This window comes from Cricetulus griseus (genome assembly GCF_003668045.3).
Source record: "Cricetulus griseus strain 17A/GY chromosome 1 unlocalized genomic scaffold, alternate assembly CriGri-PICRH-1.0 chr1_1, whole genome shotgun sequence".
NCBI lineage: Eukaryota > Metazoa > Chordata > Mammalia > Rodentia > Cricetidae > Cricetulus > Cricetulus griseus.
In genome coordinates this window covers 164861814-164874240 of record NW_023276807.1, presented here as the reverse complement: position 1 = coordinate 164874240, position 12427 = coordinate 164861814, and the positions used below count along the sequence as shown (strand labels likewise).

The window sequence follows — 12427 nt, the reverse complement described above, 5'->3', positions numbered from 1 at the left end:
AATAAAAACATCGAAGCTCTAAGTTCGTGAATATACAAACAGGCCCCCTATTCCTACATTATCCTGTACATTAGCATACTTAGTTCCAATTTTTGATGTCAGTTACTCTTAGGCACTCTCATTAATCAGAAATATTTCAAATTGCTAAGCCAACCAAGGTTTTACTCTGTTGAATTGGAAGTTTTAGCAATATATTTGGAACTCACTGAGTAATTTTACTGTTAAAACTTTGAGACCATTTGAGTAATAATAGCAGTTTAAGATATTATTAAGATAATTTTACCATATTACTTATTCTTGTTAAGAAATGTCTTTGTGTAACATTTCACATGCTTTAGAGACTGAAAGTTAATGTGGCCCCAGGGCCGAGTCTTCAGCTCCAGTAATGAAGGGCTTGTTTGCCCACACACGGACCTGAGTTTGATCCCCAGAACCCATGTAGAAAAAAGTGAGGCCTGTGCATGTGCTTGTCATCCCAGTGCTGAGGAGGTGGAGGTAGTCAGTAAAGACTGTTCTAACTGTTCTAAACATTCCATGTTTGTCTCAAAAGAAAGAAACAAAAGACATTCATGATGCTTGAAGGGCAGTGCCCAAGGCTGTGCTCTGACTTTCACACCTATTGTAACATACTTCCTGTTGAGACTGTATACACAGGGACACGGTTGGATATGAAAATCCATGTGCCTTCAATAAATAATGCTATTGAACAAATATGCTTGCTGGTTGTCACATGTGTGTCACCCTGCTCCAACCATACAGTTCACCATGCCACCTTATACATAATATAGAGATTTTTCATTACCATCAGCCATGGCATGGGACTTCCTTTAGCCACTAGCCACCTGATTCCACCAAACCATGATTCTACCCATTTGAATGTCTGATGAACACAGAATGTATCAAAAAATTCAGTAATTAAATGAGGTCTTTTTGTTTTTTTTTGTTTTTTTGTTTTTTATCACATTCACTCTTCTGGTTACTTTTAAGGGATCTAAGAAATACAGATGACATTGGTTGGCAAGTCAGTGTGAACTCTGCTAATTCTGCCTATCCCACTTTGTGTATGAGAAAGTGGAAGCACATTGGTTGACGTCCTACACCCACTCCTGTATCTGAACTGCATGTTTCTGCAGATGCACCATGCACTCTGCATTTACCATGCTGCTTATCCCACCCCCTAGAATCCTTACAGATTACCCACCAAAATTTCTGTACTTATTCAAACATCGTAGCTGATAAATTCCATTTATAATTCTGAGTGAATAATTATAATCGCAGCATATAACCCTCAAAGAACTCTCAAAATGCTATCTTAGGCTTTGAGACAAAAAAAAAAAAATAGAAGCTGCATTTCTTTTATAGCCACAAGGAGTTTCCTGGTGACTAGAAGGAGGCTGCTTCTCTTTTTTAGTTCCCCGGATGATAAACACCCTTGCCAAAAATGAAAATCTTAGGAATCGATGTTCTCATTTGTCATTTCAGCCAGCCAAGCCAGGGATTTGTTGTCAAAGATGTTAGTGATCGACCCGGCTAAGAGAATATCGGTGGATGACGCCTTACAGCATCCGTACATCAACGTTTGGTACGACCCTGCTGAAGTGGAGGCGGTAAGACATTGTCATAAACCACCCACAACGAGTAGTGAAAACAGACCAAATGAGCCCGCACAGGCCTTCTATAACCCCCACGTTAAAGATCATTACCGGATCCCCTGACACTTATTTTCTTCAACATGTATTTTAAGTGTATTTCTTTCCAAGACTTCCTGTGAACGGGGATGGGTTTGGATACCGTTTCTTTTAATTAACACTTAGGTCTGGATGCAAACTGGAAGAATGCACATTGATGCGAATGCTACCTTGCTTCTGTTTCCTTTATGATGCATCCACATTGACACCATGCAGTGCTTAAGGACCTTTCTGTTGGGAAGCTTTTCCTAGGACACTAGTGACTTTGCAACTTCATGAACAAGAAAGACATAAGAAAGACATTTCAAACAGGCCCTTATTTTTTTTTATATTATTATTATTTGGATTTTCGAGACAGGGTTTCTCTGTGGCTTTGGAGGCTCTCCTGGAACTTGCTCTGTAGACCAGGCTGGCCTCGAACTCACAGAGATCTGCCTGTCTTTGACTCCTGATTGCTGGGATTAAAGGCGTGCACCACCAACGTCTGTCCGGGTCCTTTTTTTTTTTTTTTTTATGTTGACTATAGATAACACACTATAGTATGTTTCTGGTCTTGGACCTACATAAGGTTTATAAATCTTAGAAACTTAACTCTTTATTTTAAAAATCTTTTCAACCACCACCTAACTTCTCTGTGAGCTCGTTCTTACATTTTACCTCTGTTTCTCTGTGGGGAGTTGCTGCATAGCTGCTATCTGCATGAGCTCTATAGATCTCCTGATGGGAATTTTCTTTCTGGGCCATTTGTTACTGTGTCTATCAGCAACATTGCCTTTTCCGGAAATGACAGCATATTCTTAAAGTATTTGATCACTGATGCTCACTTACGACACCAGCGCTATACTTCCACCCTTGTAGTTGAATTTTCTCAGAGTCATCTAACCATATCTGTGTCTTAATGCATTCCTGCTTAAAGATAGATGGCTTTGTCTCTTCTGAGCTCTGTAAGTGTTTGCTGCAGCTACTGGTGCTCAATTCAACCCTACCCACACCTTATTTCCTTCTCTATGTGAGAAGCAAATGTTTAGTGTTCACAAATTTCCAGGAAACTCAAGCCCTGACTCCCCCAGCAGCAAAAACCCGGGCTTCACCATCTTGTGTGATGTTTCCCTAAATTTTGCTCGTTTGAGCACTTTTACCATGCTACTGATGTCTCAGTTTGTTTCAGGTTTATTTTAGTAACTTGGTTTGATTCTTACAAAATACAATCCTTACTAGTGAAATATGTTTGTGTCCCTAATGTTCTTAAAACTAGTCTATATCCTTAAGGCTCAAATATAGAAGTCATTCATACTTGATAAAAATTTTATAGATATTCACAGAGTGGAATGAAGCAAAGAAAGAAGAGAAATGAGTACATGAATACATATACTTAAAATTAGGTAGTATGAGTTTTTTTCTGATGAAATTTAATACAATATTTCAGGTGTCCTTGTAAAAATGTTAGCTAAACATAAATTGTTTGACATTATTAATCATTTATTTTGAAAGTTCTAAACCTGTGGCATGTTTATTTTTCCATATAACTGATTTCGTGTGCTTAATCTGTTTTTAATGGATCATGGCCTCTAGTCTAATTGGAGTCATAAGGTCTACATTTGTAATACACTTGCAATTATGGTGCCCATAAGAGAAAGTTACTTAGAATCTACAATAGAACATTAGAATAATATCAATGAATTTTTAAGTTTATTTCAACATTCTATCCCTTGTAGGATGAAAAAAATATCTAGACTTTTTCTCCATATAGTCATCATAGGACATAGACAGTAACAAGACAAGACATATAAATTTTAAGGATCCAGTATAGCCTGAGGACTTAGTAGAGGAACCAGCTAAGACAGAGGAACAAGCAAGTGTTTGACATCAAAACTGAGGTCACTGGCTGCATAACTATAAAACTGTCTTCCATCTACAAATGTTTCAGTGACCCGAGGGCAAGAGTAGTTTATTACTCTCTGAAGTGTACTGCAGAGGTCACAACCAGCAAGAAAAATATCCTAAGAGTGCTGGAAGAACAGTCAGTCATGCTTTCTGCATTGCACATACGATTAGCATCATTACAGGAAGATGGGACCATGTGCTAAAAATAAAGTGACAATTCTTTACAGATGTGTATCAACAAAGTGATGCTAGGGATGGAAGGCTCTGAGATGAACTCAGGAGTGTCTCAATAATCCAGATCAATGGATGTATCAAATAGGGTTTCAATACATAGGAATTATGAAGGAGTGCCAAGCTCAAATAGCTTCCAAGTGGCACACACAGCATTAGGGAAAGAAAGACATTCAAAGATGAGCAGAAGAAAAATCTGATTCATTGTGGAGACATGCAGGCAAGGCGCATTCGACACAAGATGAAAGACAATGAGAAGGAAAGGAATCATTGCATCATTGCTGGGCCGTAGAGGGAGAGAAACAGCAAAACCCATATGGAAGGAAAGAGGAATTGAGGATACAATGGTTCTGCAAAAACAAAGAACTAGAACATTAAATGCACTGGTTTGTTAGTCAGGATATAAGATATCTCACATTTCCGATAACTGCCCAAATGCAAAAAATCAAAAAGGAAAACAATAGAAATATTTTGCCACTCTCTGAGTAAATGTTAAACATCTTCATATGAGATTGTCAGTTGTAAATTCTGCATGCCAAGTCAATAACACACCTGTCTAGTGGATCAGTGCAGTTGGAAGTGACAGCTGTGTAGATTATTATTTCTCAAATAATGTCCCGAGCAACTGAAAAAAGCTCACAGCCAACATAGATCTGAAAGACCATACTTACATTAATGTGTGTTTGGTATTTGGTGTTTTTCAAAGATTTATCTATTTTTATATTATGTGTATGAGTATTTTGACTGTGGACCATGGGCATGCAGTGCCCATGGAAGCCAGAAGAGGGCAATGGACCACATGGAACTGGAGATGGTTTTGAGCCATCATGTGGGTACTAGCTATTGAACCACAGGGCTCTCCAAGAGCAACAGCAAGTGATGTTACCCCCGAACCATCTCTCCAACCCCATTTTTGAAAGATATTCTAAATCTCTTCTGTATCCCTTAAGAGACAAAGACACAAATTACATATTGAGGCACAAAGTGCATGTTTTCCCATTGCCCTTGTGATCTGGGAAACACTCCAAGATGAAATTCCTGCATTGCTGTTTGCTAGTGGCATCAGTCTTCACTTGTCCTCAGCTCAATCTTCAGCCTTAGTGAAGTTTCCTGCTGCGTCCACCTCTGTCAGAGAGCTCTGAGAGGTGCAAAGTGCTCAGTATAGAGTTTGGCAGCCAGAAAGATCACATACTTTCTTGCTGTTCCGATTGCCATCACTATTTCTATGATAACATTTGTTATAAAATGCTTTGCTGTCTTTTGGTATTAGGAACAGATACCAAGTCTAAAAGAAATTGCCAAAGTACTCTACAGTTTTAAGATGATTATTAAAAAAAAAAAGGAGTTTTCAGACACACTTAACATGTTGGTTCTTTTGTTGTTTCTGTTGATACATGTACAGACTTACATTGCCTAGTGTAAGAGCCAAGTGCGGTGGTTTTAAACTAACAGAAAGCAAATGGCATAGTCTCTAGAGCTCTAAGAAATTCAGGCCTGTTGCAGACTCTTTGGGCAATGTAAACATGCTATCTTCCCTATGTCTTGTTAGAGAGATACCACCTGATTCTCATCTACTCTGTTAGGCAGAGTGGAATCTTAAATATTGCATCCCTGTACACAGAACCTTAGAGGACATAGAGCAGCTATAGGCCGAGGAAGAGCTGGTGAGTTATATCTCCAGACACTCAAGAAGGGAACTTAAGAGAAGCATAAAATGGAACTACTTTTTTGGAACACAATTTAGTTTTGTGCAAACCTCCAGGGCATGAAAAATTGCCAAGCATAGGAACCTTACAAGATATTTCCTGGTTCTTATGCATTAAAATGTAGGAGAGTAGGGGAGTAAAGATAAACATGAGAAGAAGAAGAAATATGTTCTGACACTATTGGTGTCAAAACTCAAAGTCGCCATCATAGTGAGGCCAGTTAATCTGTATGGGATCAGAAGACATTTCTTGATTCCTGATTCTCAAAGTGTTGGAAACGAAGAATCCTGACCTGATGCTAGAAGCACTTGAGCTGGCTTGTGTTGGGGTCAGACTTTAAGCCAGTAGTGATGAGTCACTGAACTGAGGGTACTGCTGCCTCAGAGAGGTCTGGGGACAGTCATGATTGCTGACGTGTTGCTCTGGGAATCCAAGCGTAAGATTAGATTGAGCCAGACAGGTATATTGGAATTGTGTTCTCCAGTTTATGATCCTGAGGTACTTGAGAACCCAGAAGAGGTAAGCACGTCAGACAGGACCTTGTGGGTGGCAGCCCCTGGGATTTCCATAGATAAGCATCATGGAGATGGAGCTAAAGCTTTGGTGTAGATTAAAGTGGGGACTAGGACTTGATATCTAGAATGATGCCAAGAATGTTAACTCATAGCAGAACAACGTTTTCCTTTGGGGGTCCTACTGAATTTCTGTGCTTTCTTCCCCTTGTATGTTGACATCTCCCACCTGTGTGTTGCACAGGGATCATGGGGAGCAGTGTTGGACACAGTGCAAGAGGCATGAAGGGCTCTGTGGTTTTGTTCTAGGCTGATCACTTCGGCAGCACATATGGTCCTTCCTTTGTCTCACTCACCTCTTTTTGTTACTTCTTCCTTCTTTGTCCTTCCTTCACTTCTTAGCCTTTTCTCTCTCCTTTAGCTTCTACACAGCAATTCACATAATAAGAATGTATAAATACTTAAGCTACTGAAGAATTCTCAATAGCTTAAGTATTTATACATTGGTTCTACAAATATGAACTGAATTCAAAAGTCATGTCTCTTTATAACATAAACAGTGGTGATTCAGTAGTGACTTTAAAAATAAAGAACCAAATCAGGCCTGATTACACATGTCTGTAATGCCAACTTTTTGAGAAGCTAAGCCAGAGAGATTGCATAGAATTGTAGGTTAGCCTAGGATATGTAGCAAGTACTAGCCAGGGAGGGCTACCTAATAAGACTTGGCTCACAAAACAAAAGGCATAAAAGAACAAAACAAATTCCTAATAATCACTGTTCTGTGTAGGATCCTGCTTAGTTAATTATTAATAGAAATTTTTATTGCATTGAAATATTCAATGACGTAATATCTGCTGAAGGCAGCATTACAGATGTGGGTTATCTATCTGTTACTTGCTTACTACTTGTTTAGTGTGAAATTCCTGAATGAGAGAAGGACCTGTAATCACTGTCCCTCACAAAAGTCAATCATCTGTACAGTGAAAGTCTTCTAACCCTCAACCAAATATGTACCAGTCACTGCATTGTAACAAGCCCTCTGTGCTTGTAAACAAACATTTGACTCTGGATATAAATCAGAAATGTGACCAGATGTTAGATGCTGAAATGTATATATAATTGCTAAACAGTCCAGCAATCCTAAGGCTTTGCTGCCAAGGATTGGAAGTGTAGCTTTAAGACTCACCTGTAATTAGCTGACTATGTGCTTCCTTCAAAGTTAACCAAGTTGAGGACGGCGGTAGGAAATCATTCTCATTTGTCCTTTTTGCTTACTTTTAATCCCTTTAATGTACTTCAAAGTAAACGCTAACATGATTTTATTATGAATATCATGTGTTTTGCAGTATTAACACTACTTGATAAGAGATCAATTTATGTATGATTTCTACATTTACCCACTATGGCTTACTCACTATAGCAACATTATAAACAAAAAGTCTTTAAAATATATAGAATAATAAAAATCTTCAGTATATCCTGATGGGCTCAATGTGCATAACCTTGGGAATATCCAGGAAAATCTGAGCCACAAGAAGGAGTCAACATATTTAATATTCAGACAACTCATCAGGAGTTGTTCACTTCTTTGCGATACACCACTAAATGAAGAAATATACATAAGCTTTCGGCAAGTATTTTATGATCTTTTGCATTAAACTTGTGAGTCTGAGTTTAGCATTGAGTGTTAAACATTAAGTATCTGGAAAGAGAAGATTTAAACAAGTTATAAATGCAAACAGCTCTCTGTACAGAAAGCCTGTCCCCCTGGGAGGAAGGGATTGAAGTCTGTGAAGTTGGTATTTCCATTGATGAGCAATATCAGAAGGTGAAAGCGTGTCTTTAGGATCGTTTCTGAATAATTAATCCACCTAAATTCAGAAACTATCATTCCTGTTTGATCGTTTCTGCCTTAGAATCCTGGAATGCACTTAAAATAGTGATAAATGTCATTTGTATTTTCTATCTGTGTGACTGAGAGAAAAACAATTGCATCCAAAGTTTATCACACACATTATACTAGCAACTCCCTAACACCAATAAATATTTGGTTAGCATAAACCACAGGGCTTCAGCTCTTTAAGAACTGTATGGATACTTTTCACAATTTTTATTTTAAAACAATTCCAAGTTCATTAAAATAGAAAAGAAAACTAATTTCTGTTTATGTTGGTAGGAAAATGCCTTTGCTATTTCACTAACAGACTGCCCAGCATCTCTCCCTGAGTATGACCTTATGTCTTAGTTAGGGTTTCTGTTACTGCAATAAAACACCATGACCAAAAAGCAAGTTCGGAAGGAAAGGGTTTATCAGCTTACATTTCCACAGTACTGTTCATCATTGAAGGAAGTTAGGACAGGAACACAAGCAGGGCAGGAACCTGGAGGCAGGAGCTGATGCAGAGGCCATGGAGGGGTGCTGCTTACTGGCTTGCTCCCAATGGCTTGCTCAGCCTGCTTTCTTATCACACCCAGGACCACTAGCCTAGAGGTGGCATCATCTACAAAGAGCAGGGCCCTCCTGCATTAATCACTAACTGAGAAAACGCCCTACAGCTGGATCTCATGGAGGCATTTTCTCAGTTGAGGCTCCCTCCTTTCAGATAACTCTGGTTTGTGTGTCAAGTCGACGCAAGCCTTGCCAGCACAGGTAATTATTTCTTAAAGCTTTGTATGTGTACCAACTCTTAGAAAGTCATAAAAACATTCCTTGTTTTTCTTCCACTCCTTTGAGTCATATTTATTACTTGAATCTAAGTTTGGATTTTTTCTATATATTTGCAACCAGACACACCAGTGCACGGCGAGAAAGCCTATCAGTGGATGGGTTTCATTTTTGAAGAGTAAGGTCCCACTTGCCAATTTCATGAAGAGAATTAGTTTCAGACAGATTTCTCAGATTGTTTCTGGAATTTTTATGAAAATTAGATTGAAATGGTCTCCCATGTATTCAAACATTGATTAAAAAAACAATTTAGACAGAGAGAAAGAATAACTTCCTGAAGTAGTCAACTAACTGCTCAGTGTTCAGTTCCATAGTTCATTATCATAATCATTTTTAATAAGTTTGAAGACCAGTCTATTTCCCAAGTTCTTATTGCAGTTTGCATGGCTTTCTTTTACAGGATAAAGGCACTGCAAAGGGACTAGGAAGGCAAAATATCTTTATTTTCTTGTCTCCTCTTTGCTTCACTTAAATTCTGGTTTTCAGACTAAATGTTCCCAAGAATTCGTTTAAGCATTATTTGTCCTATTCTCATGGAGCTTGTGAACTGGTTGCATCTTGCTCAGCTGTTCCCTCCATCTGTCCCGACACAAGGCCTATCTCATATGATTTCTTATTACAGAGTATGCCGTCCTGCGAAAAACCTAGAGCAACAACATGGCAGGCTTACATTGAGAGCTAGTTCAGTGCCATCTATCTGTCATGGAAGACCCTTTCAGTGTGAGCTGAACCCTACGTAGTTAGAATGTATACACATTTAGAACTAAGTGTGAAGAAACATGAGCACAACGAATGTGAATTTAATGATGTGTTTAATTATAGAAAGAGCACTTCATAGTTTGTAGCTCTCGTTTTACTTGGTACAAGTTAAATTAAATGTCTGTGAATCCTAATATTTGCCATTTTCAGATTTAAAAAAAAATTCCATCTGCTCATGCCCATGTATTCTTTTAGCAGCAGAATGTGGGCAATTTACTAATTGCCTTTGAGAGAAAATAGAACCTCACTACATTCTGTATTCCCAGGATCTGGTTGTTGAAGTGAAGATGGCTTTGAGTCACATTCCGGTTGTTTTGGTACCATGCATTATGGTGCTGGGGTCTTGCCACAATGTTTGTTGTAAGTGGACTTAGCCACTTGTGTTTAGGGGCTCCTGTCCCTCCATGACTTTTGGGGGTTCCCTTCCCTCCATGTCTTGTGAAAAGAATGTGCACTTCACTCTTTGAGTTATCTCTAAATTTAGAAAGTGCTCTTACTCAAGAGAAAGATTCATCCTGATTTTGTTTTATTGGTATACACAGGATCTGCAGAATAGGTCAAAAACTGACGTGGTTGAATGGTTTAGTTCTCAAAGACACACCTGCCCTGCATACAAAGGTACACATGCTCTTAAGAATCCACTCTGAGATTCCCCCAAGGCCCACATAGTAATCACTATTTGTAAGCTCCAGATTGAAGGACCACATTAGAACTCTCCCAAGGCAAATGACTATCTGTAGAAACCCTTAGTAGTTTGTTACTTGAGGCATTTTCTTTGGTTCTTTGCTGTTCGATTCAAGGCAGTTGCTGAATGATGGAACTTTAAGTATGATACGTTTCATTAAAAAATACCCAAGCCATTTGAGATTGTTCTGTTGAGAATTCTCTGTTTAGATGTGAATTCTCTGTTTTTTAACTGAATTACTTGGTAGTTTGATGTCTAGAGTTCTTTGTGTATTTTGGAGATGAGCCCTCTGTCAGATGTGGGTTTGGTGAAGATCTTTTCCCATTCTGTAGGGAGACATTTTGTATTGAGGATACCGTGTTCAGCCTAGACACAGGGGTGTGGGGGGTGGAGAGGTGCCTTGGTCTTGCCTCAGTGAGATGATGGGACAGACTGACTTCCTATGGGAGGCCTTACCCTCTCCAAGGAGCAGATGGGAGGTGGTGGAGAAGTGGGGGAGCCGGAGGAGAGAAGGGAGGGGAAACTGGGATTGGAATGTAAAAAATAAATTAATAAAAAGCCAAATAAAATGAAAACAAACAAACAAAAAAATATCCAGGCATTCACCTTCCTATCTACTGTATTCCCGTAACAAATACCCACTGTATCCCATGCTCACCAACAGCATCAAGCCCAAGTCACACAAACAGGGGAGACAGCTCCCTGCCCTTAGCAGTGCACAGTCCAGCACTGAGCGTTCTCACTGTGCAATGGTTCCTTGGGTGAAGTGAGGACTTTTGGAAATCATTCTGAGATCATATGGGTGTCATCATGTACCTGTGGCTTTCTGGGCTTACAGTTCATAGTCTTACAAGAATTTTGGAGTGCCTTTATTTTAAACCTTGCTATTCATTATTTAGTTAGCTTTATTTTTGATGTGCTGGGGGTGAAACCCAGGACCCTTTCTATGCTGGGTGGGCACTCTACCACTGAGATGTATCCTTATCCTCCAGATTTAGCTCTGGAAAACTTCCAAGTACTGCTGCAGTAGAGAAGGCTTATTGTCCAGGGACTTCAGAAACACTGATAATGTGCTGCTAGAGTGAACTATCAGTCTAGGCATAAACAAGGCAGCTGTAAGACTAGTTTATTCTCCTGTATAAATACCTGTTTGTATGAAAAGCTGCTTTCACTTGTAAAGGTCTCACTGTTTTAAGAAGCGGGAGGAACTAACTGCTATGTATATGACATTGTGTTTTCAGCTTTCAGTACTGGGGCTTCCTAAACGCTGGCCTTATAGGTTCTCTCCCCTCCCCTCCCCTCCCCTCCCCTCCCTTCCCCTCCCCTCCCTTCTCCTCCCCTTCCGTCCCTCCCCTCCCCTCCTCCTCTCCCTTCCCCTCTCTCATCTCTCTCTCTCTCTCTCTCTCTCTCTCTCTCTCTCTCTCTCTCTCTCTGTATGTATGTATGTATGTATGTGTATGGCTTTAGGTAATTTTTAAATGTTCTTTTCCTAAGAAATACAAATTGGTAGCCTCTAGTCAAGAGCTCTTTTGCTGGTGAGTTTCTCAGAGTTAAGTTGATAGCTGGTTCATGGGTTTATGGTGACATTCTACAATGGATGACACAGGTTTCAGGAGAGTGGAAAGTTCAGCGTTCCTTGTGTCTTGCCTGAGGTTGTTTCTCCTACACAATGTTCTATGTCCTTCGCAGGGCAAGTCTTTCCTTGCCATTTTAATCCCCAACATGTTCTGTCTGTTTCTGTATTGACTATACTCATTGTTGCAGCAGAAGGTGGAAACAAACAAATGCATGGCAAAATCACCCCACAAGGCTGAGTTTGTTTTGCCAGACAGTGGACACCCAGGTTAATCCATCAACCTGGCTACAACTCTTAAGGATAAAAGAGAAAACAAAACATTCTAGTCTAGGAGGGATGGGAAAGTAGAAACTCTAATGATGCTGAGAACCAATATGTGTGATCCTGTGGAAACAGATGGTTATAAATACTAGAGAATATCGATGTTGACCTTTTTAGCATCCAATGAAGACTGCAGTGATAAAGTCAGAATGCCCCCAGAACTGCAGAAGTCTGCAGGCTTGAGGTGTGCAGCTGGGAGAAAGCTCAGCACTAGTGGAGGGGTGGCGTGCAGAGGGGAGTGTTAAATCCCGACAACCTGCAGAGTCAGGGAAAAGACTGAATTTAAATATCCTTCCCACAGGTAGAACCATAGCTTAGGCCCTGAGGCAGCTGTTAG

General features: G+C 39.7%; 1 protein-coding gene across 5 annotated transcripts in view; it reads left to right on the top strand.

Moving 5' to 3' along the window:
* The window catches only part of LOC100754361 (mitogen-activated protein kinase 10), a 180787-nt gene that overhangs the window by 135783 nt on the left and 32577 nt on the right, over window positions 1-12427 (top strand). For all 5 annotated transcript variants that reach the window (XM_027388505.2, XM_027388503.2, XM_027388502.2 and 2 more), the window contains one exon: window positions 1483-1607. In XM_027388505.2, coding sequence (XP_027244306.1) covers window positions 1483-1607 — 125 coding nt within the window. The remainder of the gene's footprint in view (window positions 1-1482; window positions 1608-12427) is intronic.